This window comes from Carassius gibelio, chromosome B6 (assembly GCF_023724105.1).
Source record: "Carassius gibelio isolate Cgi1373 ecotype wild population from Czech Republic chromosome B6, carGib1.2-hapl.c, whole genome shotgun sequence".
NCBI classification, from domain to species: domain Eukaryota; kingdom Metazoa; phylum Chordata; class Actinopteri; order Cypriniformes; family Cyprinidae; genus Carassius; species Carassius gibelio.
Window position 1 is genome coordinate 20,819,209 of NC_068401.1, and position 27,153 is coordinate 20,846,361.

The following is a 27,153-nucleotide window of genomic DNA, read 5'->3' on the forward strand; positions in this document are numbered from 1 at the left end:
CAATGGTAATGCCCAAGTATTTGTAATTTGACACTTCTTATATTTCTGTGAGTGAAAGTCATGACTTTAGTTTTTTTTGAGTGTAGAACCAACTTTAAAGTAGCCAGATTATATTGCAAGATGTTAAAAGCAGATTGTAAATTTGTGATTGCGTGACCTAATGTGGACCCAGAACAGTAGAGAACAGTATCATCAGCATAGTAATGATAGTTTGTATTATTTATATTAATGCAGAGGTTATGTAAATGCTAAAAAGAAGTGGCCCAAGGATTAAGCCTTGAGGCACCCCCTTTTAAAATATTTAGGGAGGTAGAAGTGAAGCCATCTACTTGCACAAATTTTGTTCTCCCTGATAGGTAACTGTTGAACCATCCCACTGCTTGTTCTGATAGCCAAATAGAGGTGAGCCTTTGAAGAAGTATCTTATGGTCCACTGTGTCAAAAGCTTTTGAAAAATCAATAAACAGTGCTGCACGGTGCTGATTATTGTCTAAGATTTTGACCAGATCATTTACAACCTTTGAAACAATTGTTATTGTACTGTTTTGTTTCCTAAAAACAGATTGAAAGTCATTCAAAATATTGTTATTAATTAGATAGCCTTTAAATTGCATGCTGATGACTGATTCCATCAATTTAGCTAATACTGACAATTAAGAAATAGGCCTATAGTTATTATGTCTGCAGAATCACCACCTTTGTGAAGGGGGAGAACATTGGCAGATTTCCAGATGGCTGGTACTTGATTTGTGTTTAAAGAAAGTTTAATTAAATATGTAACTGGATTTGCTATCAAATCAGCAGCTATTTTTAGAAAATATGGTTCAAATTTGTCTGGAACTGATGATTTTTTTGGATCTAGATCTTTCAAGGCCTTTCTCACTTCTGGTACAGTTACTGTCTTGAAATGAAATGGTTGAGCTGACTGTATCTGATCAACAGGACATGCATCAACAACAATACAAGATGATACTTCTGTATCTGTTTTTGCCTCCGTTAATAATTTGATTGTTTTCCAGAACTTGAGTGGGTTATTTAGACTTTTCGATTTTTCAGAAAGGAAATAGGCAGATTTAGAATTACAGACTTTTACAGTTCATGATACAAATCGTTGCAAAGCAGCTTTACAGAAAATTGCGTTTATACAATATATTTAGTAGTAGGTTATCAGTGGTGACTATATGGCTGAGTACATATCCCCTTGGGAAAGTGTCCATTGATTACCAACATTTAAAGAGATGTAAGGGAGGCTATGAGTATGTATTTAATGGACCTTTTTACCATGGTTCTCCCAGACTTATGCTTGCACTTACAAAGCAAAAAAAAAACAAAAAACTGGGAGGTATGACAAGTAGGTTCAGGTTAGTTGTTGCCTACTTCTTTCAATGGAAAGTAGCTAAACCCTGCCTGAAAAGTCGCTAAATGTCGCTAGATGACGTCATATGCTAATTAGCATATTCATGACGTAAGTGCGTCATATTATCTTGCCCTTTCTGTGCTCATGTACTGCATTTTAAGGCAGTCAAAATTCTCAATAAAAGTTTTTTATTATTATATTTGAAAGTTTCTGTTGTCCGACAACGGAATAAATATTATAATGACTGAAACGTGTCTATTAAGACTACATAACCAGCTCTCAAAGATGTTAATCTCTGCACTAAAATCCTATTCACGACATTGTCTAATGAAATCACATACACATAAGATTGATAATGTAATGAGTGTACTGTGATTTCGGCTATACTTGTATGTAAAATAGAGTTAGAAGCAACAGAATATATTTTTTTTAACTGAAAGTGCTGCTCCTCTCTGCTTGTTGAACATAGCAGATGCAGAGAGAGAGAGGCGTGTGCGCACGCTGGGAGAGAAAGAGAGAGAGAAAGCTCGTGCGGCAGTAACGGAGAGTCTCAGAGACTAAATAAGGTCTGTCAAAAAAAGTTAGATTTGTCGCTAGTCACTATGAAAAAAAAAAAGTCGCTATGGAGGTCTGGAAAGTCGCTAAATCTAGCGACAAAGTCGCTAAGTTGGCAACACTGCATAGATGCATCAAGGATGCAGAGTTCTTGTCCGAAATCTCAAAGAGAAAGGTGGTCCAGATAAACTCAGATCTTTCTGGAAGGAAAAATATAAAATAGTAACTTAAAATAAACACCCAGCCAGAAAATAGTGAACACAAGTGCTTCATTAGAATCTGTTGCTACTCTGTGACTTTCTGCCTGTAGAAAAGGAAGAGACTAGCCTGGTAATACCAAACTCTGCTACTTAGCTTTGTTTTGTAGACAGAGTCTGGAAGGGCATAATTGACAAGCATTTACTTTCTCGTGGGGTTGCTTTTCTGAAGTTAAAAAACATTGGTTTTCCCGTAAGCCAACCACATAACTTTTGGTTATGACGTGTGTTATTCGTCCACTCAGCCGCCTCGAACTTCCACTGTAAACACAGGAATGCTGCGAAAACAAAACCATTGAGCAATATACTGGAGAGAACATGGCAGTTCACAATCACAATTATCGCCTTGCCGGACTTTGGCCTCCCCAGTTTCTCGCTGACGATCGGTAACAGTTGTTAAATTTAACTTTTTAATTTAACATCACCTCCATTCAAAATGTGAAACAAACACTCTTCTTGCTCGGGCTTCAGTTGGCAAATGCCGGGAATATTCTCCACAACAGAGCGAATAGTATCCCGTGTCTCTATGTCCACTGTCATTTTCAATTTCCCTAACCTAAACTACAATCCTAAATTCAGCGCTTACGTCACGGCTCTCAGCCCACCCTCTGTTCATTGACTGGACGTCTGTTTTGGAGCCAGAGGAAATCTGGGAGATAGTTTGCTATCTCAAACTCAGTACAGAAGCAAACTGAAATTGAGCGGAAGTATGAAGTCTGACGTAGTCAGGCTAGCAAGAGACACCAAGAAAGAAAGAAAAAAATAACGGAACATAAAAGGGCACATGTAAGCATAACAATTTCTGGAACTTAACTTACCTGTTCTGAGAATGAGTATGAATAGGAACACATGAATGGAGTTCCGTTGGAGTCGGCTGATGAGAAATCTCAGAGCAGACACAGAGATAGCCACGGAATGTAACGACAGCCCTAGAACAAAATGACTGGGATAAAGAACAGCTCCAGATGACATAAGAGAATGAAACGAAGAGTGCCTGAAAGGGAAGAAGAGGAACTACGGAAGGACACTGTACAAACAAGCAGGTTGAAGAGGATGTGTACCTGAAGACCAAGAAGAAAGAAAGCATACAGAGGATGAAGAGCTTACTAGTATTTTAATCATGTTGAGCATGATCAGCATTGAAGGTATCTTTTGAGAACCAAAAAAAGTAGGTTTACGTATGATATCCTAGGGAAGACAAGTCACTTACAGTTAAATTGTAGAACTTTAACTCTTTCTAAGACATTGAAGAATAATAGATAAGCGTAAATAGATATAGCATTAACAGGCATACTGTAGGATGGCCAGCTAGAAAAAGTTTCAGGGTCCTTAAGAAAAAGTGTCTAAAATGCCTAAAAATGGTAATGCAGTTTTGAAGAAGAATTGCAAAGGACTTTCATTGGAGTGATCAAGAAGTCATGTATGCCTACTCTTGCTTTGTGGTTGGCAAGATTAGATGAACATTTCCGCCTAAACTTTTGTTTCGGTAATCCTCATCCTTTTCATGAAGCACATTTCTCAAAACCCCAAAGAAATCTATGCCAAAGCAAATACGATCAAATCAAATCTGCAATGCAAATTTGTGGTACATGTCATCTAGACTAACAGGCGGCTTTTTTGGCAAGGGAGCTTGGGAGATTCGTGTATCTCTGATCTGGCACAAGGTCTGTTCATAAAAAAAAAAAAAAAAAAAAAAACACCCCACGTTTAAAGTGAATGTGACAGCACAGTCAATATGGCGGCACAGTGATTATGGGAGTCTTTTGTGGTTAATGATGGATTTAGCTTCGATGAAGTAGATGCTGCAGATGGGCTAAAAAGCATATATTCAGCACCCAATCGCATACATTTTCTAATGCTTTACAATCACTGCATCAGTATCTATATTTTTTTCTATACTTATTAATGATATGGTGTTCACTAGTGCCACTGAATTAGTCTTTTTGGAGGTATGAATTCTCCCCCAAAAAAATGTTGGGGAAAAAAAGAAAAAAAAGAGAGCATTTGAATATGTATTTGTATCTCTTCCCCCATTTCTGCTTTTTCCTCTTGGCAATTTTTGGCATCTCTTTTCTCGCCGTTTCTCTGCTTGCTCTCTATTAATCCTGCCCCCCTCCCCCCAACCCTCTATGCAGTGAGAGGGTACGTTTGTTAGTGAAGCGTGGCGACTCTGCAGTGGTGCGGTGCACCTGCAGTTGGATGAGCACTTGACACAAGAGCGCATATTACACAGACCTCACAAATGTATCCACAAAGGCACACATATAGAGGTAAAAGAAAAAAATAAACGCTTTCCACAAAAACCCAGTTGCACACGGTACGTTGCTTGTCTCCTCTCATTCGTACAGCCTCGTGTGAGACTGCGTGTGTGCATCTGTGTGCATGTATGTGAGGCTGCCTGATGACATACACTCTGTCTGCTTTGAATTCAGAGACTGAAATTCACTTCATTTCTGGCTTCCTCACTCACTCTCCCTCTTGCATTTTCCATCACTTTCCCCCTTTCTTTCTGTATCTTAGCCTGCCTCCTGTCCTACTTCATCAATTTTTTTAAGATTATGATGCCTTGTTTTTCCTGTTAATCACTGAAATGTTTTCTCCTTCAAAACGTATTCCTCTCTGACACACATTCAGTATTTCTTCTCAAACCTTTTCCTCGTTTCTACCTCCTCATTAAAAGCAACTTGCCTCTCTGCTATTTCTAGTTTTTCCCACTGCATGTTTCTCTCTCCCTCCCTCTCTCTGCTTTTTTTTCTCACACCCTCCCTCTTTCCTCCTCATCCTCCTTCAACAGACAGAATGCTGCAGCATCCACTGAGTAAGGTAATGCGTGTGCAAGCAAGAGCAGGGTAATTCTTGCTACCTGCTCTGCAGCTAAAGGGATCTGTCCTCCCATCAGCTCTCTGCTATTGGATTTATCTGGAGAATAAGCACAGAATAGAAAAGGTGATTTTAAGGAAGCAAAAGAGAGTGACAAGAAGGAGGCAAACATGGCCCGGCTAAACTGGTGTCTGGCAGCAGTGATTAGCTGGGGGAAGTTCCTCTTCTCTTGTTTCTTTCCATTGAGAGCAGCTAGGAGAGATAAGGTAAGGCTGCATTTGTTTGACCTGCACTGTACTGACTCATTCCAATTCATACAAACAAACTGGGGTCACCTGATTTTGAGTGCTACCAGACAACAGTCTGGTCATTCAGACATGCCCTATTTTTCAGCCTTCCTTTACCTGTGGTGGGTTTTCAGCTGCTCAGTGCATGTTAAAAATTGTCTAAGTATTTAGTGAAATCTTGTCCTGCTTCCGTGGGTTTACAGAGTGTTGTGTTCAAAAAACTGTCCTACTGTGCATTGTGTATAGTCATTTTAATTGAACTCTTGTTAAAAAGATAGTGTTACTTGTGACGAGTATTGAATCACTATGATAACAAAACCTGACATGTCCGCACTTTCCCACTTTCCACCACCCCCATATTTTGTTTTTGCCAACGTTTTAGAGATTAAAAGGACCCCGGCGCAAAGGGTCCCTTAGGTTTATGCTGAGTTAATGGCTGCCATTTTTAAGCAAGGAGTAATTATGTGGATACGTTGTGAATTCTTTGCACCAGATTGTTTGTTTATGTTACTGAACTAGAGTTTTATGGGGTGTCTGTGCTGAACCAACCCCAAAACATGTTAGGAGTGTGTTTGGTGGAGCATGCTAGCTTTGTAGCATGAAATTCCCAGTCTGAAGTTAATGAGAGTGGTCAGATTAGGGGTCAAGTTTTCATTATTTTACTCATTTCATGCCTCAGTGGTTGTCAGTGCTGATGTGCTTGCAGAAAAAAAAATACCTATATTTTGCCGCAGAACTACTGCTTTTTCTTGTACCACTCACCCCACCCCCATCTGTCCCAGTACATTTCCCCATCCTCCAGATCTTGCCAAGAACTTAACCCAGCGTTATTCATCCAACTTCCACATCAGCTATCAGATCAACACATCACCATTTCTTGCTCTGTGTAGACACTCTCTTTTTTACTTACTGAAGCACCCCCCCCCCCTTCAGCTACAGTGCTGTTTTGTACAATACATTCATCTCAGTCCTCAGCAGTATCCTAACTGTATTATCAGTGATCACTGTGCTATCTCATTTTCCCAGCCAAAAATAAAATAAAATAAAATAAAATAAAAAGCTGGATTACTAACAACTCACATCTTCATCAACAACAGTCTTTGAAAATATGCAAAGTGCCTAATATAAATTCATAAAAAAGGCTTAACCATAAATTCAAATAGATGGTCACATACCCATTCTAATATTACATGTATAACTATTAAAACATTTTGAAGTGCAAGCAAAGATGCAGTTATTATTATGTTATTATTACGTTTTTTCAATGAAATGGCAGCCAACTTGAATAATAAGCACTTATTTCTCAGAATATGATTTAGTTATAAGTGCTAATATTAGAAAACTGAGAAGATAAATCCTTTTATTATCTTCATCTAAAAAGGAAAAAATGATGTATGTTACACTTGACATTACAGTCAATGCATTTACCTGATCAGACAAGATAACTGTTTCATTTGTTTGTCAGTTGTAAAAACTACAAAATAAAAGGCCAAGAAAAATAGGAGCATCAGCAATTAAATATGTTCAATAATACACACAGTAAGTTACTCTTTTCATGGGTTTGTATAGCTGTACACTGTTAGACCTTACCGGGGTTTTTTTACTGTAAAATACTGGCAACACTGTTGCCAGCTAGTTGTTGTAATGAATCTTTAACTGTGACTAACTGGCAACAATGTTGCTAGTATTTTACTGTAACTGAAACATTACGGTGACTAAATAAATAAAGAATTACTGTGAATAACTGGCAGGAGTGTTGGCAGTTATTTACTGTAATTACACGAAACCACTCAGTATAATACTGCATATAAATTTACTGTATATAATATTTGCGTAACACCAGAATGACAATATTTTATTTATTTATATAAGAGAATGCATATAAAATGTTCATACAAATATATTTTATTAATTTTGGAAAAACAAATAAATAACATGAAATATATCATAAATTAAACAAATCAGAACATATACTAAAATGAAAAAAAAACACATTATCTATAGAATTGGCTAAATAACATCTTACAACATCAGTAAAAATTATAAACAAAATACAAGTATTCTTATTTCCTTAACAATATAATAACAAAAGTAAAATAAATAAACAACAAAGCCGGTGTATTTTAGTAACTTAATTAATCAAGCATATTTTCAATAAAAGCAAATTAATGAAATCAATATTTACAATAAAATTATAACCAAATAGAAATAATGTTTTCTTCCTTTACAATATTACACACACACACAAAATATGTAGTGACAAAATATAATACTCAGTCACCATTGACCCACATGTTGTTCCAAAGCTGTAATTATTCAACAAAAATTTAATTACCAGTTTATGTCTTTATAATGAAAGTCTTAAGAAATACTGCTTTTGCTTACTTAATTAGATGTTTTCTTTTCAAATTCGGTAAGGCTCTGCAGAAATGTATGGACATGTGGATTCACATTTTGAACATTTCTTTTAACTGTAGACCCAGTTTTGCAGCTGAAAAAAAAGGAAAAGAAGATACCTGTATTATGAGAACCAAGTACAACACCAAATACATATTGGCAAAAAAAGATATTCATTAAATAAAACCATGATTGGACTTAATGGTTTTTAACACTTACCTTTGAATAAGCTCAAGTGTGGCACTGGCTGACTCCTGGTACTCAATATTAAAAAAAATAAAAGCAACCAAAAAGCACAGAGAGTGCTGCAGCAAAATCCAGCTTCTCTTCAATGCAATGTTTCACTTTCCCCTCAATGCTGACCATCCACTTAGATGAGGTTAGAAGTTTATCTCCTGAAAAATGAAAAGTCACCATAAAAACTGCAAAGAAACATATAGGTTGTTTACTATATATTTTATGCTTACCAAGCATGATGAGTCTTGGTGTTGCTGGTAGGGTTTGCTCAGTCTATATTGACATCTTGGTGGAAGTTTCCTTGAAAACAAAATAAAAAAAGGATTATTCAGCAAAAATGTAGCAATGTTCCCTTTACAATGGTTTATTTTAATAGTTTTATTTAATTATTTAAATAAAAATTAGTGCATTAAAGGGAGTGAGCAAACTTTTCTACCATCTCGTATGATTTGCAAGTGGAAGCATAGCTCTGAAAAATTACACGCCACACATGCACACGCTAGGACCTGACAGTGAAGGTTCGCCTGTGGATGCCTATGTATAACTTTATCCTGTTTTTGTGACTGCCTGTGATTTCTGTGCATATGAGACCTAAACGAGGAGAATGTCTTAAATGTACAAGGGCACTTCTACATTCCACAGGCAAAATTTGCTCTATGTTGGTGTCTTTTTATATGCATAAAAAACACTAAGCTGGTGGAAAGGCACATTGCACAGTTTGCATCTGTACATTGTGGCAAATGTTGACTAACCAATTAAATGAATAAATTAAACATTACTAAATAAATTAAAAAAATCTGAGTTGGTAAATTTTTGATCAATTAAATATTTTGCAGCACCAGGGTATGTCACTCAAAGTTTTGAGGAGAGGCTCAAAACTCAGCTAACCATATAGCATTCTGGAAACAAAGGAAATAACGATTTAACTTCACATAAAGTATTCTAGGAACCTCACTTATATTTGAACAGTTTACTTACTCCTTGTGTAAGTTTCCATTTTAAGGCTTAAAACGTGAAAACATTGCAACTGGTTGACTAAACGATGCAAGCTGAAAAGTAAACAAATGACTTGACCTCCAGGCTGCCTTAAAGAGGCAGCACCTTCACTTTTAGGATAAGGCAGTCAGTGCGTGTGTATGTGTGTTAATACATATTGCATAAATCCTTGGTTTCTGCCTGAATATGTGAACACTTCACAATATAATGTGACGTAATGCACTCGAGTAGTGTCGGAGGACAGTAATTTACTGATTAATGTTACAGTTGGTACCTGTAATGGGTACATAGAGTAATTTACTGTAATTTATTATTTGAGCTGCATAAATTCTTAAAGATGCACCTCATATTACAGTAAGATATTTTTCCCAGAAGATACAGCAAAACACTGGTTATTTTACAGTTATTTACCCTAGAAAATACAGCAAGGGTTAACAATGTACTATTTATTTGCTGAAAATGGATTTGATTTTTTAGAGACAGAATGGCTTTATTGTCATTTCAGCAATATACAGCTTGGACACAATGAAATTAAACAAAGAGAGATTGTGGTGCAAGAGTACATAAAATCAATACAGAACAATGAGACTGATCTAGAATATACTGACTAAATTATATTAAATAAAATAAGAAATAATTAAATTAAATAAGATTAGAAAACATTACACAGATACTTAGGACTACAAAACATGGATATGTGCAAACAGTGTGGTACAATACCACAGAACAAAGGACAGAGCAAACTAACATTGCAAAGTAGCACTAGTGTTGAATGTGAACATACTGTAGATAAAAGGCATATTTAACAGCAGAACAAAAGCAGCAGTTTGTTTACTAATTTTCAGAGGAAATGTGCAGAATTAGCAAGAGGAGTGAGAATAATGATCAGCGAGTGTAAAGGCGTTAAATTTGCAAAATGCAAATGTAAAATGTGGCAAAAAAAAAAATGCTGATGGAGCAAACTAGTGTAGGTGTAAATGTGTGGATAATATAGACAAAATAATATTAATAATTTGTCTCCCTCAAGGCAGAAGTGTGAAATTTTAAATATTTAATGCAAATAATGTGCTAAAACCAAATTTGTTTTGTTTTTAAACCTCTTTTTCTGTGACTACTTTAATGTCATCTCAGCTTTGTGCGTGTGGTTCATTAGCAGTTACATGATCCATTGGTCTTTAATGCTGGTTACTAAAAAGTGCTTTCAATGCAAAGAATTCCTTTGACTTTGTATAGCTCAATTTATGTGTGTTGTTGCTACTTAAAATATTGTTTGTATTGAATATAATCATTATAACCATCCTAATGCAGACTCACACTCCAGTTTGCTAAATACACACATTTAATTTACATCGACTCGGGCTGGATATGACTCTTGTCTGAACTGAACTTGACCCCTCATTGCCTTTCTGCAAGATGAGCCCTTTAGCTAAAATAAGAATGCATGCCAAAGAACCACGGGCAGAGAGGATTTGGCCGGTAGAGTAGAAATGTACACCTTGTGGGTGGTTAAAGATCCATGTTGTTATACTGTGTTCAGACATTTGAAAGGGATCCATTAATATGACACTCAGCTCAACCACCATTAACGTCCCTTGAGCAATCCATTTAACCTCAGGCTGCTCAAAGGGGATTTTCCCTGTTGTAAGTGTACAAGATAATAAAACATCCCTCCCCCCAGCCCCCTATCTTCATCCTCCAGTAGAGATCTGTCAGCCCATTTATCCCAGAACTTTTTTTTAATTAAGGGTGTATTCACACCAGGAAAGTGTGCTAGTTCACTTGCTTTGGTCTGGACCAAATACAAAGTTTTTTTTTTTTTTTTTGTGGTTCGTTTTCACACTGCCCTTTTTGCAAGTGAACCAGAAACTGTAAACAAAATAACATGTGTGCTAAAGGTCATCCATTGCTTCATCCATTCAACCGTACCAAAGTTTGTTTGGAACAGACCGAGACCACCTCTTCAGCTGGGTCTCGGTATGGTTGTTTGGTCCACACCAGAGTGTGATTGCTGTATTCACCCCTGCCCAAAAGATCCGAGCCAAGGGGGGAAACTAACTTGAGTTTGATTCAATCGAACCAAAAAAAAGAGGTGTGAATTTACCCTAAGTCAAAGAGAATACAGAATAGACTCCATCCCAGATGTACTGATCAGTCTCACTGGGAAGGAGTAGGATTGGTTTTAAGTGGGAGAGTGTGTTTAAAGGGAGGGGGACTAAGATGCATGTTTTACCCTGAATTTAAACTGTCCATCCATTAAGAGCTTTGTGAAGGCTCCCACTACACATCTCTCAAAGAAGGAATTTATTTAATAATGTATACATCCAAGAAAGAGCTTAATATAGCGTAAAAATATAAATAATATATAATTCAAAGAAATCAGGCAAAAAAGTATGCTACTTATAGATGCATTTTTATTTTGCAAGAAAATATTTATTTTATTACCAACATGTGTTATCCACTAATAACTAGGCTACTACTGATAATTAATGATAATTCAAGTGTTCAAACAAGTGAAAGAAAATAGCATAGCATACAAAAATATTTAAAAGAAATGTAAAAAATATATACGTATATGTGTGATGGAATTTAATTTATACAAACAGATGTCAAATAGGGTAAAGTGTGCTAACATTTTAAGAAAGTATGCGTCAATGCAATGCTATGCAGATATCTAGTATGTGCTACTGTCACAATCACTGCCGGAAGGAACACAAAGCCATGGAATACACTAAATAGTCTTTATTAGGTCCAAGACACAGGGGTAAATCCAACTCAGAAACTAGGAGTGTAACAAATTAGCTCATAGTTAGATGGACGAAATTCATCATAATGGTTTATTTTTAATTATATCCATCTTCAGGAATTACTTGTGGTACAATAAAATAATTTGTTTGTCTGCAGGAAAAAAGTGACTTTGTCCCATGAGCGGCAAACACAGACAACCAAGTGTGAATACATATGGATGTTTATTAAACTAAACTACAGGGGAATATGCAACATCTGACTAGACACAAGCATACACACATTAAACATAGATGCTGTGACCCGTGGGTCGAGCAGGTGTTGCTCATTTCTCAAATCACTCCACCGGCATCGCCCCGTTCCCACAGATCTTGGTTCGCTCCACTCATCACTGATGCCAACACAAGGAAGGCATAGATAGAGAGAGAGAGAGAGAGCACATTGTAGAGAGAGAGAGTGCTCACATGCAGGAGAGTGAAGAGTCATAGTAGTATTTACTCATCAACTAAATTACAACCTGTTAAGAACCATCAAATAATCTCATCACCTTAATTAAACGGGATCAAAGTGCCAATCTAATTAGTTAACAAGTGGTTACTTGCATTGATTCTGTAGTTGCTGAGTCAAATGTCCCAGTGCATGTATAATGCGTAGATTCCTGTGAGGAGTAAAACCTTTGTCATTTCTTCCATGGGATGACTGCTTCGAAGTGAATCAACAAAGTTGCTGAAAACTACCAGAAGATAGGACTCCCCCAGAAAGGGAGTCGGAAGGTGATGGGTGTCTTCAGGGAACCGCAAGTTAAGAGATGCTGCTTTTTGGATGTGGGAGAGGTTTTATATTGTTTCCCGGTAACACCCCTTTTGGTTGGATTGACCAGTAACAAGGCATTTAGTTTCAGCAGGAAAGTGTTTCTTTGTCCCAGTGACATCTCATTTGCATGCTTTATGACTGTCCTGATTAAATTGTGTAGCTTTACCCAAAATATGGCACAGACAGTAAGATGCATTTCATAATCACATAGAGTACATCATGTGTTGAGGAATAAAGAGCAGATCATTTTGATACCAAGAAAGAAACATTTAGAAGATATTAAACCAGAGATATATTCATACAACTGAATATTAGCATTTAGAGCTTAACTAATGCAAATAAACAGTGGTAACTAGACTAATGTAGTCAGGGCCACTGCTGGCCAAATGTGTGCCCTAAGCAAGACTGTATTGTTGTGCCCCCCCTTCCTCAAATATGATGATGAAAAAAAAAACAATTACTATGAGGTGAAAATACAAATATAATTTTATTTAATCAAATAAAAAAGTAAATGAATAAATTGGATTATTTACTCTCGACATTTACCTATGGCTATAACTTTATTATGACTCTAATTTATTTTATAGTCTCAAGCATTAAGAAATCATGCAAAAGGAAATTTAGCAGTGATTTATAATTTATTTAATATATATTAAAATGTATAAGGTGTGTGTTGTAGCTGACACCAAAATGAACACATTACAATTGTTTTATGACTACAAGTCTTTCTCCTCAAATGCTATTGAGCTTCAAATTTGTGTTTGAGCCCATGTGAAAAAGTAAAATAATTTACATATGATTTACAGTTTATTTTAATAAATATCAAACATTAAATTCAATTGTGCATTATAGCTGACACCTAAATGAACAATTACAGTTGTTTTTATGACTTTAAGTCATTCTCCTCAAATGCCACTGACGTTTGAAAAGTGTATACCAATATTGCATGTAACTTTAGAGACGGTCCCTAAATTTGAGACTCTTGAACCTCCAACGTCAAGCCAACTTTATGCCGTTTTTTTATTTATTTATTTATTTTACTTTCTTTAGCTTTCTTTTCTCTGCGCCATATTGCTGATGTTCATCCATAAATTATGAATATTCAGCAAACATGAGGTGTGAGCGGTCGCGAACGCAGATGGGATAATGGCGGAAGTTTTTTTTTTTTTTTTTTTTGAGCAACTGGGATGGTGCCCCCTCTGGGAGTTGGTGCCCTACGCAGACTGCGTACTCTGCGTGTAGGGAGTGACGGCACTGAATGTAGTAGGGAAACATACTGGCAACACATGCATATACCAGATGCATTTGTAACTAATTTAAATTAGTCTAAAATAAAGAAAATGTCTATGTCAGATTGTGTGATGTGTTTAGAAATTATGGAGACAGACCACTGGTCTAGTCATGCCATTGGTGCCTGGCACAGGGATCATTTGCTCCTCCTGGAATGCATTTGAAGTCCAATGGAGAGGAGCAAAGAGTTTCTGTTAAACATTAACATTAAAACGATCTTACGTGATCCTAAGCAGATGCTACAGAATCCCCCCTTTTTGGCTGATGAAGTTCACCTGCAAACATCATCAGACAACAGTTATCATGATGGTTGGAGAGTAGGTTGATTATGAGGATCGGATGGCAGGTGGATCCTGATTGTTAGATGGCAGGTGGTTTCTAATTTTCTTCAGCCTTTGGACCATCAGCTTGGATGTTAACCTTGGTCAGGTTCAGCATTGTCTCCGCCTGGGCCCCTTTTTTTCTGGTGGCTCCATTTGAAGGTAGAGGAAGGGCAGCTGTGCACCTGTTCAAGGACCTTTGCACCCTGTTGACTCTGCCAAACAGCACAAAGGCAAGGCTGAGACTTAAGGTGTACCTGATTGCTGTGGCGAAGCAAAGTGCCATGTCGGCAGATGTCCAGGATCGGGCGATGGGAAAGGTGGTCTGCACAGGCAGCCAAGACAGTGCTTGGAGGGCTGTGTTGACTGGGGTAATGTCAGTCACCTGGGACCCCCCTTGCTCAATGCTCAGTTCCAATTCAGGTTCCAGGGTGAGATTGTGGTCCTTGAAGAAGGCTGGAATTTCTACCTCGGATTGGTGTTCTTCACTTGATTGGTTGTACAGTGCCAGGTCCCCAAGTTGGAGGATGGCACCTTTGGGCACTTGAATCCATGTACTCTGGTTGGCCAGGCTGACACAGGTGGCAGTGTCATGCTGGTCATAGGTCAGTATGGCAGTGCGGTTGGGTGTGTTGACGAGCCACTGATTTCCCACACTCTCTGCTTGCGTTTCTGTGACTTGAATGTGATGCTTGTCCTCAGCTGGGCAGTGTCTCTCTTTGCATGGGTAGTAACCTTCAGATTCCTTCATTGTTGTCTTGGAGGAAAAGCTTGCTGGGGCAGAGATAATGAATGTCTTTGGTCAGGGTACACATTCGCTGATTTGAGGCCAGGTATAACTGTGGGTTACTGTCGTGGTAGGCTACCATATCTGGTGTGTGTATCCTGATGTGAGTGTTTCCTTGCCAAAATTCAACATTGATAATGTCTTTGAGTCTGTAAATGTTGTCTGATTCAGTGATGGTTAGATTCAGGAGAAACGCCATCTCGCTTTGCTCAGGGTCGACATGTAGCAGGATGGACCCTTCCTGGGGGTAGGCAAGGTGGGCTTTCATCTTTTGTTAGAAAGGAAGATTTCTTTGGTGAAGGCTGGCGATGCTTTGATTTGCAGCCATACACTTCTTCCATTGGGGACTCCATTCTGCTTATCTGTGGTAATGCTGATGAGGGCTCTGCACTTCTTGGCTCTAATTTCTTTTAGCATTCTTTTAGCATTTATCTTAGAGTATTTGTTTTAAGGTCAGTTTTGGATTTCTCTAGTAGCTGTTCTGCAGACTGGAGATGTTTTCTCCTTTAATTCTTGTCAGTCACATTCAGCAAATGCAAGGGCTTATTGGAGCTGTTCAACTTTTTCCTTTGTTTTCTGTTCCACTTCATCTAGTACCTTGGTTTTATCCTGGGTTTTCACTCCAAGCTTGTCTGTGCAATGTGAGATGTGCAATAGTTTTCTCAGGAACTCTATTGCTTGAAATCACCCTGGACTTTCACAGCCAGCTTGTTTGTGCAGCTTTGGGCAGGTGTCAGCTTCTTCTAAAGATGGGTGCGGTGCTTGTCGCTTAGTGTCAGCTTGACTGTGAAGTTGTAGCTTAGAAAAGTGATGACCTTGGTTAGCTCCTTGCGGTTATCTGTATTGCCTCTTAGCCAGGTGTTCACATCTCCTCCCTGCAGGCAGACTGGAAAGTGAGGACTAACACAGATCTGTATGGTGTTATAAGCCCATATTTGGTGGAACAGCTAAGTGTCATTTTAGTTATTGCATCCAAAAGTGGAGTGTTTTGTAGTAGCGCTTTGTGGTTTGGGTTTGCTGTTTGGACTTGATATTCCACCACATCTTGCACACTTGTATGCCAAGTGTGCCACTTGTTTTAGTGTCTCATAAGTGTCTCTAGTATGCTGTATGTCCAGTTCATGGTGCGTTGTGGGCATACATTACTGTGACCCCCCTTTGTCATTGTTGCACCACAAGCTTTGGTGTAGTGTTGTCATCAGGGACATATTTTAGTATGTTGTTTATCACACGCAGCATGTTTTTGACATTGTATAGTAGTTTGAGGGATGGAGTAGCAACAAGTTGAGCTGATGAAATAGGTTGGTTGGAGGGGTTAGGGGGGTGACAAAGAATAGTCCTTAATGAGGTGTTAGAGGTTTACATTTAAGCAATGCTATCAGTGGATAGTCGTTAGGTTAGTGCCAGGGCTGCAAGGTGGGTATCATGGAAGTGAAAGTTGGTCTCCTGTGGGTTATGGCTGTCATGTCATGGGAGGGTTGGTAGGTCATGGTTGAGACCATAGCTCACCATGCAATGCACCAGTTTTGGCAAGGGCCTGTCAGGACTTTGTTTGTTTGAGTGTCCTTACACCTTCAAGTAGATGATCAGATCATGCTTACTTGTGATGTTGTTGCACGCCTGGGCCAGGTGTTGGTGCGTGACTGGCTTCTCGTCTTTTTCCTAGCCAAGGAGGTGGTGTGTGAAGCTGAGCTTGGCATAATTTGAGTCCATTCCCTTGAAGGTGCGTGGTTCAGGGTTTGATCACGCTGTCTGTGGAGCTGAACAGCAACCCCGTTTTGTATATGCTGGGACTGGAATCTCATTTATTCACAAATGTCTGGTATGGTCTGGCAGGAAGTTCCTTCACTTGACAGGGTTTCTTCAGGGGGTTGTGAGGTCTGCGAGAACCAGGAAGTAGCAGGTTGAGCTTTGGTTATATTGCTTAAGGTGTCCTTGGCTGTCACCATGGTTGACAACAAGACCTCATAGGAAAGCTCATGCCCTTGCCTGTGAAGGCAGGTTTGATGTATGCTTGATGCATGCTTCGAAGGGTGTGAGGCTTAAGGCCATATTCTCATAGCTGGCTGTGAGATTTTCTTGTGACCTCTGTGACCTGACAGTCTGTCTGGGTGACCTGTTTGGCTGAAGTGGCAGGGGTTTTGCAAGTGACATACAATTTGGGTTTACTTCAATGTCACAAGAGCTCCAAGTTTCGCTTTGTTTTCCAAAATGCTGTTTCCTGGTTGCCCCCCTTTTCGATTGGGTTCCTCAGTAGTCTTGATACCGGGTTTGTGTGGTGACTGGTATGCTGAAAGGTGTTGGATCTTCCTGGAGGTGCAGCCATCACCTGAAGTGGTTAGGTGATGCCATTACTTGGTGATGGAATGGCTGGCCCAGTTGTCAGTGGCTGGCCAGCAAAGATCTGGGTAGTAGGCTGGTCTGACCTTGAGACTGGGTTCTCGCGACCAGACGAGATGTCAGGCCTGATCTTTGGGACCTAGTAGTGCACTTCGGATAAGTTGGCTGGCTGGAAAGGTGAATGTTCCCCCACTTGAGCCCAATTCTATGAATGCTTAAAGTTCATTGCTCAAAACAATACAGCAGGTCTATGTTGGTAAAAAGAGACCATGTGTCCATTTGTGTTGTGTAAACAGTCTGTACAGTCTCATGGAGCTGATGGACAGATGCGGGGGAGTTGGCTTTGTGTGTATTTTGGCCTGTTGTGGGTGGTCAGCCGTCTACTGATGTGCTGTCTGGGTGCCATGACTGTCTGGCTTTAGGATGGATGTCTCTGTTGTGAGAGACTGTTGGCCAAGATCTGGGCATTTCTCTTAGTAGGAGGGCATTCTGGTAGTTTGTTGGTTTCTCATGCCGCTCGTAGTTAAAAGGAGTCTGCTGGTCTGATCCTTTTTGTCCTGCTGGTGAGGCCACTCCCAGGATGAGTTCCTTTAATGTCCTCAGGACATGCTGGCCAGATAGTCTGAGCAGATAGTCTTGTGTGGTCACATTGGCAGAGTTCAAGCATAAAAGTCTTGCAGGTTTGGACTCTTGGCTGGGGGACGGGGCCTGCTTGTCAGGGGAAATTTTGTGTAGTGTTTTCCCTGTTTTCATTTGTGACATTGAGGTCACCTTGGCTTTGTTTGACCTTACCCGATTAGTGTTTGGGTTGTCTCATTGCTGAGCCAAGGTATCAGACCGCATACTATTAATAATAAAGGAGAATGTGCATTGTAAATGTCAGTAATTTATCTTTTTTGACTTTTATAAAAATGATTTAGAGGCTGAAACATGTGAGTTTTATCTTTTTATAAAAAATATTTAATCTTTCAAATGTGGCCATCATTTTTAATGTTGTTATTTTAATGTTTATGTAAACAAAAAGTACATATTGATGCTAATTTTATTTGTTATTTGCTGGTTTTCTACATAAAACTTGGTGAATTGATTTCATTGTGTAGCATTAGGAACAAACAAGCTGATTTCAACGTCAAAATGTAAGCTTTTAAATATACTGTATACACGTGTTCGTTATTTGCACTTGACCTACTTACGCCTCGCTCTGCTCCCCCCGTCTCTCTCCCGTTGCAGATTCCGCTAAACCACGCCCCCCTTGCCACATATACCAATACTGCTATCTTATACACGGAGAGGCTTCTTTGTGATATCAACTAACAGATTCTGCCAAAAAACGAAAATCACAAATTTTGAAGAAAAAAAAACGCTTCTTTCTCATTTTGCTCGAAAGTTGTGCTGCCGACTTGTGTCACTGGTTTCCGTGACGGGTCATATATATTGTTCTCTGTGAGTGAGTAAACAAGATGATTTTTGACATAATTTAGAAAGAAAAATTCTAGGCTACAAGCTCCAGTTCTCAAAAGTTCCAGGAACCAATATTCTATATGTGTTATATGGCCTTATTGAAGTGATCTAACATTTGTAGTTTTTCACTAACCACGCATAACATTTTTTTTTCTCAAAAAATTATGTACATACATGCTGCTCACATATTATTATAGCACAGTTTGTGCTGATTACAGTGAGATTAGACTTTAGCCATTTAGATGTTTATAAGAAACTGAAAAAAGCACAAATGTCATGGCATGACAAAACTTCTCCAGGCCCCAAAAATACCCTTAGACTCCAGAGGGTTAAAAATTTATCTTGCTGCCGCGTTCTCAATTAATTGTAAAGATTTGATAGAACTGGCTGGAAGACCTGCCAAGAGAGCATTGCAATAGTCGGAGTTGTGGAGAATGTTCCAAAAGAAAGGTCCTGATCTTCTTAATGCTGAATAAAGCAAATCTGCAGGACAGTTTTAGCAATGTGGTCTGAGAAAGTTAGCTGATCATCAATCTTAACTCCAAGGTTTCTGGCTGTTTTTGAAGGAGTTATGGTTGATGTGCCTAACTTATTACAAATCTGACACACTCATCCCGATTAATTATGTATTCATTTATTATTATACATTTATACAAGGTTTTAGTAATATTGTGAGCATTTTCATTATTATAATTATTATTGACATTATGGTTATTAATATTTTAAATATCATAGAAACATTTAACAGTGATGGAATGATGACGATGTGATAATTTGCTTGATATAAGGGTGGTAATGGTATAACGTATATATTAAATGATTAAAATGAATAAATGAATAAATAAATGGATAAAGGAAATTATGATGATAATAATGATATTGATATATAAAATATAAAAATATAACCAAATCAAGTCAACATCTAACACATACCACACATGATTTTAATGCACCAAATGCTGATTTTAATGCACTTCACCTTAATTTTAATGCACCACCTTAGTTTTGGCACACTGACACACACAAAAAAAAAATAACAGGAGAGGTGTGGTATGTGGTGGGTGCATGTCACACGTGTGTGTATTGTTGTTGTTGTTATTATTATTATTATTATTATTATTATTATTATTATTACTAAAATAATTATTATTGATATCGCTGTCGCCATATGATAAAAGTGTTATCATAATCGCCATCCTTAGCATTACTATTAGTATAAATTATTATTATTATTTTTTTTCACTTTATTATATATAACTGTTCAACTGCTTGTTAACTTAAATATCTCATCAGCAAATCACACGGCAGCATCTCAAGGCAAACTTTTGAATTTCAAACTCAGCATAAGAATGGGGAAGAAATGTGATTTGATTAGCTGTGTTTCCATTACCCTTCAAATTGTGCAAATTGAAATTGCGAATTGAGGCAATTTTCAGGCAATTAGAAAAATTTATATATTGCAAAATTGTAATGAAAAGGTTTTTTATTTTTTATATTTTTTTGCTTTGCTTTCACAAGTCACCTGGCATATGCAAAAAACACATGATCATTCTTTAATGTACCATAACCTCCAAAACATCTCATACCTGGCCACTCTCAAGTATAAGGGGCTTTCCTTGCCATTAATGCTTGGATGGATAACCACTTATTTACACTGCACACATCTGCAACACATTATGGCTCTGATATGGCCACTTTAGTCAGTGTTTATGTTTATTCCAGCTGGGCCGTGGAATGTAAACATGCCAGAAGTGGCTTTCCATGCTGCTTAGCTAAAGATACATGCATATGTCTCCTTCAGTTAAAAATAATGGCTAGTGTGGTGGCTGCAATATATAGTGCTCTGTGTGGGCCAGTCACGTTCTTACACACCAAGCTCATTCAACCATATCTTTATAGACCTTGATTGGGGCACTCTGGCACAGTCATGCTAGAATAGAAAATGGCCTTTCCCAAAGCTGGAAGCATAATCTTTCTGCCACGTGGTGACGTGGTTCATGCAGTTTATACAGTCTTAATGCTGCTAGGGCATCCTTGACTCAACCAAAATTCATAACACTGTTAACACATTAAACAATGACAGATCAATTAATATAATTCAAATGTAAACAATATCGACCATCAAATAATGATTGTTTTATTGGAGCACCAATATGAATGTAAACCTTTGCCTGATGATTACCTGACTTAAATATTATCAATCCACTGTGGAGAGAAGAGTGAGTAGCACATTCCCTTCCTCAACACGTCTGTAACAATCCACAGATGTTCTGATGGACAACATTCCACTGGAGACCATTCAGAATATGGATAGATAGATAGATAGATATATAGATAGATAGATAGATAGATAGATAGATAGATAGATAGATAGATAGATAGATAGATAGATAGATAGATAGATAGATAGATAGATTTGCTGTGCAAATTTTGTGAGGAAAATAACAGTACATATTCATCAGTTATTTTATCTACAGATTCATTCAAAATCAGATACAGATGAAGTAGCACTGTAAGTTTAAATTTGTTTGAATTAATTATTGTGAAAGCGACTGCATATGAGTGTGCTGTCTCTGTTTAAATCATGCTTTAACCTGAAAATATTCAGTAAAAGGAACAGACAAACTCCTTGAGTACTAACCTTTAAATTCCCACTCAGTTATTTCCATCATTATAACCTTCTGATTGGAGAGATCCAATTGTACTCGTGATGGAGCGGTGGTGGAGCGCGCTTGGAACGATTGAGAACCACTACTCTCCAACTTTCAAAAAGTTTGAAAGTCTGCTCCTCACTCCATTCAGAATCACACGACTCCGCTCACATACTCTGGTTGGGTGAATGTGGCGCTCAGAAAAGCACAGGTCAGAGCAGCGTGAAAAGCACATCTAAATGAGAGAGTAACTCTACCACTGAGTTAACACTGCTGTGAATGCATGTGGCGTTGTTCAATATATGATGGAGGCAACAGAACTGCAGCTGATAGAATGTGCGGTGTAGCACAATACTGTGATATGTCTTCAAGAGCAGATCGTCGAGATATTTTTATTGTCCACGATCAAAAATCGTCATATCGCACACCCCTAGTTTATAGTTTATTTTTATAAAAGGTAGGCTATAGCCAATTTGTGTATAAAGAGATTTGGAGATCAAAGTGTATTCATGGTCCCGCTAACTCCAACTGACATTTTTTTCCTGTCCCGTCCAAATCCCGTGATTAATAGTGATTTTGTTCCCAATCCCATGACCCGCAGGAATCCTGGAAAATTGTCAGCTTCTAGTTGAGAGCTGGTGGTTATAGGGGAATTCTACGTCCGCAATGAATGGCAGAATGTGGTCAGGGTGTTTGCGGATTAGGGCCAAGATAAACTTAACCCTCTTGAGTCGATCCCCACGTATATGCGTTATATGGGTCATATACGGCTCATATACGTATATGCGTATATGAGTCATTTTCTCCTGATAACCCCTGAAAAGAACTTAAATTACACTTTAGTTTTGATCATACAGATAAGAGCAATACATCAATCGAATCTGTGAAGGGTCTACTTTCATTTGTATACAGACATAATAACAACAAAACTTTGTGCATTTATAAAATAAAGATAACAAACAAGGTGTGCTGTCTGCAGCCTTGGTCTACTGTGATCTTCATTTAGAAAGGCATCATTAAATGGAACTGTAACTCAGTTAAAACTCAATGAAGTGACTTGAGAGATATATCCATAGAAAGCTTGACGTCTATTTTTAAACTAAACAAGTGCTGCTGAAAACAAATATTCTGTGATAAAGTAATCCATATAAAAACAACATGATGTCCGTTTTTCACGTATCCCTTCATTCTATCTAATACAACCAACCCCACGTGCTGAACGCGCTATTGCGATTATATTGTTTCACTTGAAGCTCACAGCTTATAAACGCCCATACAAAAAACAAAGCAGCGAAACTGTTCTTCAAGTTTTTTTCATTTTACAGTTTGCTTCGCGCTGAGAGGAATAAGACATAATTCACCCCAAGAAGATGTGATGAGGATTACCTCAGGATTTGAATTAGATTTTTTTTTTTATTCATAAAGTGTAAACATTTTACTAGTTAGACTTTTTCCAAACTATAATTCCTGGCTAAGTGGATAATCAAGTGAAATATATTGAAGTTTCAATAACAATATACACTATACCATTCAAAAGCTTGATGTAAATAATAAAAATGTAACAAATAAATGTAAATGTAACAAATGTAACAAACAATGTTGTTCTTTCAATTTACATCCCCCCCAAAAAAATAAAAATAAATAAATAAATTTTATATATATATATATATATATATATATATATATATATATATATATATATATATATTCTCAGCTCTTTTCAACATTAATAATAACAATACTTTTTTTTTTTTTTTGTAGAAAATCAGATTGTTAAAAGGATTTCTGAAGGATTGTGTGACTGGAGTAATGATGAAAAAAAGTCAGCTTTGATTGTTCCAAATAAAATGTTATCTGTACTTGCAAGTGAATATTAAATAATTTTGTGGGATAAATAAATATATTCTAAATAAACTACAAACATAAAATTATATACATTTATTTTGTCCTTACATTCTTTCTTGTAACTTTTCCCTCTCAGTTACATACCTGACTGAACGGCTCATTAAGCAGCTCAAAAAGAAATCAGAAAAGTCATTTAATGGTAGATGGTTGTTGCCATTCTGTCACTGCCTTGACCTTGGCTTCGTCCATCTTGACACCCTGATGACTAATGTGATAACCAAGGAATGATGTCTGCCTGACGTGAAACTCACATTTCTCTCCCTTGACGTACAGTTGATTCTTCCGGAGCCAAGTGAGGATGGTCTTGATGTGGTTAACATGTTCTGCTTCTGAATTGGAGTATATAAGAATGTCATCAATGTAGGCAATTACGTACTGATTCAACAAGTCTCGAAGATCTCATTAATGAAAGACTGGAAGACAGCTGGTGCGTTGACATGTCCATATGGCATGACCGTATACTCACAGTGACCCCTAGTGTTGAGGGATGCAGTTTTCCATTCGTCACAGTCCTTAATTTGAATCAAGTTATGTGCACTCTGTAGATCGAGTTTGGTGTATATTATTGCTTCCCAGAGCTGTTCCAGGGCTGAAGAAACCAGTGGCAGGGTGGAGCAGAATTTTACTGTGACATTATTCAATCCTCTTTAATCAATACGGGGCCTCAGTCCTCCGTCTTTCTTTTCCACAAAGAAGAACACTGCTGCAGCTGGGGACGTAGAGGACTGAATAAATCTAGAACTCAAAGCCTCTTCAATATAATCCTCCATGGTTTAGGTTTCAGTTTGAGATAAAGGGTAAACATGACTCTAGGGAGGCATGGCATTGGGGAGTAAATCAATCTTACAATGAGGTGGTAGTTGTGTTGCCTTGGATTTACCAAAGACCTCTGCCAGGTCATCATAGTAATAGTAACTGCCTAGGTACTTGTGGGACTTAGGGAGTTAGGACTTAGGACTTAGGGGAGTCAATGACATAGAGGGATATGGATTCTTGGTAAACCGATTTGTAGGGTTAGTGATGAATTATTCCAGTTACAATTGCAGTTTCGTTGATGGCTTTAATCTTTTTGGGTGGGTTACAAGGTTGAAACGATGTGTTGTATTTCCAGATGATATCCTAATGAATGAGATTTAATGCATCTCCAGAGTCTATCATTGCTGTTAATGACACGGACAGTTCTTCAGTTTTAAGGTAAGGGGAAGTTTGAAGGACTGATTACTGGGTAGAAAGAAGTGTTCCATATTTACCATAATGGGACTTCGGGCCTTGTGTGGGCATCCCTGACAGCGATGGCCGGGTTCACCACAGTAGAAACGGAGATGAAGTTGGTGTCATCTTGCTCTTTCACTCTCTGAGAGTTTGGCAAAACCCACTTGCATTGGTTCCTCAATGAACTTGGTATATGGTGGTATATGTAGGTATGGCTTGAGTAACACATTTGTTCATTATCTGGCTCGACTCGGTGTTCATCTTCAGTTTTCTCTTCATAGCAGTTCAGTCAGTGTACTGTTTGAGTAAATGAATTACTCTGGATTACTCTGGGATATTGGTTTGTTTTAACTCTGAGGAAGTGTTAGCCACATAAAAAAAAAAAGTTAACAGATTAAGTCGTTTGTGGATTAATGCGTATTGGAGACGCAAACCATTTAAATCGATGCAGTTCGATTTGGTGAACTGGTTCAAAAAGATCTGGTTAAATCGAATGATTCGTTCGCGAACTGAATATCAGAAACTGCTTTGTTTTGAACTCTCACAACAGACACGGAAGAGAAGACAATGACAAATAATGTTTTTCTGACCTTTCTGGACATGGACAGTATACCGTACACACAGTTTCAATGGAGGGGCTGAGAGCTCTCAGACTAAACCTAAAATATCTTAAACAGCGTTCCAAAGATAAACGGAGGTCTCATGGGTTTAGAACGATATGAGGGTGAGTTATTAATAACATAATTTTGGTTTTTCGATGAACTAACCCTTTAAGGTGGTCCTAATTTCAAAGGCAGTGCTTGACTGGCCTTGTGGCTGTCATTTCATCAAACATGAATTGAAACCATCAGTAAGTAAAACATTCTTTTTCCCTTTCAGATATAAAAATGACAGGTTAACAAAGTCTTGACCTTATGAATTCATAATTTTTGACCGAATCATTAAAGTTATTGTAAAAAATATAATGTGATCATATCATATATACATATATTTGGTACTACTTTATATCTGGTGGGCCTTAACTACTACAGTATGTACTTACATAAGAAAATGAGTACAATGAACTTATTGTGTTCATATTGTATCACAAAACACTTTTATGAGGAGATCCATGCTTTAAAGCCCCAGATGAAAATTTTTACTTAGATAATTTAGAGAGAACAATGTTGTGATTAACCATATATGTTGGGGTATGACTTTTCATCTCATCACAGCTCATCACAAATTAAAAAAATGCAGGCAGAAGCAGCCATACATCAGCCTTGGTTGCGAAATGCTATTGGCTTCTGTGTGCCTTGTGACCAAATATGTCATGCGCAACGAGACGGAGTATCTTTTTGAATGAGATGTGAGAGTAACGGAGTGGGATCATTTTTAAACTTTTCTTTGCATAAAGGTATCGTATGGATTTAGAAGACTTTTTTGTAATAACTTTACTGTTTACTGCTTGTTTATGTTCAGTTTATGCAATAAATACCTGTGACTGCACTTATATATTCCAGTTAATTGTTTTATATTGTTCAGAAGTGGGTAGGTATAAAATAGGGGTGGGGTTAGGAGCTCCAATGAAAGCATACCTTTTTATTTTCTTTTTTTCTTTTTTAGAAATGTATGCAAACGATTCAATTAAGACAAACAACTGAAAACAATGGAGGCTCCTCCACGTCGAAAAATGATGCTAAAAGGGTACTGTGTGAGTAAAAATGCAACGCTTAAGGATCTACCCACTGTTCATTTTTTAATTCCCTTTAAACCAAGTCTGTCTCACTAGGCCTGCCATTTTGATTATCATGCAGTGTGATGCACATTTTATAGGACCAGGCCAGGGGGGTTGACAGCTCTGAATTACATTAGTTTCCATCCATGTCCGCTGTCCTCCATTTTATCAGGGCTCGAGAAACTGTAACGTCAACACTAGCTGCTTTTCCACTGTCAGGCCAGTGCGGGCCAGTGCTTTAAACGGGCTGGAGGGCCTAATAGCCTCGTTTCTTTAGCACAGAGGCCAAAATAGCGTAAGATTTTGGTGAGCATGTGCATACTTTAGCCTCAGTTTCCTGTGCTTAGCTGGTAAGAGTTGGCCCCAGTGTGGGCTTCTGCTGCTGTAGCCCATCTTGACTTCTTTTGCAGGTTGAGATGCTCCTGTATGATGGTTCGGTGTGCAAATCCCAGAAGATCAGCATTTTCTGAAATACTCTGAGCAGTCTGACTGGTACCAACAACCATGCTACATTATAAGACACTTATATCTCTTTTTTTTTCATTCTGGTGCTCAGTTTGAATCTAAGCAGATCATCTTGATCAGGGGTGTCAAATTCAGTTCATGGAGGGCTGGAGTCCAGTAGAGTTTAGAGTTTAGTTTCAATACACGGTAGTTTAAGGACAGTACTAAATAAAAAAAATAACATACATTTTGTATGATCTCTCTTATTTATAAATTATTAACATTTTCACAAATTATTTGATTCTTTCACATACCACTGTGTGTGTGTGTGTGTGTGTGTGTGTGTGTCTATATGGTAACACTTTAACTACGACTCTTCCCTCAATTTAATTCTGATAGTACCTACTAATAAATGGCTAATATTCTAGTAATATGCATGCTAATAAGAAACAAGTTAAAAGACCCTAAAATAAACTTTAACCATATATATACAGACATCCCAACCTGCAAAAAGTCAAGGAAATACATCTCAGCTGTAGTCACCTTCTGAGTGAGACTTTGCCTA

At 37.9% G+C, this 27,153-nt stretch overlaps 1 protein-coding gene across 4 annotated transcripts in view; it reads left to right on the plus strand.

The window, feature by feature from the left end:
• Nucleotides 1–5,001: 5,001 nt before the first annotated feature.
• The window catches only part of tns1a (tensin 1a), a 78,476-nt gene continuing 56,324 nt past the window's right edge, over nucleotides 5,002–27,153 (plus strand). For 3 of the 4 annotated variants that reach the window (XM_052559807.1, XM_052559810.1, XM_052559809.1), the window contains exon 1: nucleotides 5,003–5,255. In XM_052559807.1, the coding sequence (XP_052415767.1) occupies nucleotides 5,160–5,255 (96 nt within the window). In that variant the 5' untranslated portion in view covers nucleotides 5,003–5,159. Of the gene's footprint in view, nucleotides 5,256–27,153 lie in introns of all 4 variants that reach the window. The other variant, XM_052559808.1, reaches the window with a different exon arrangement.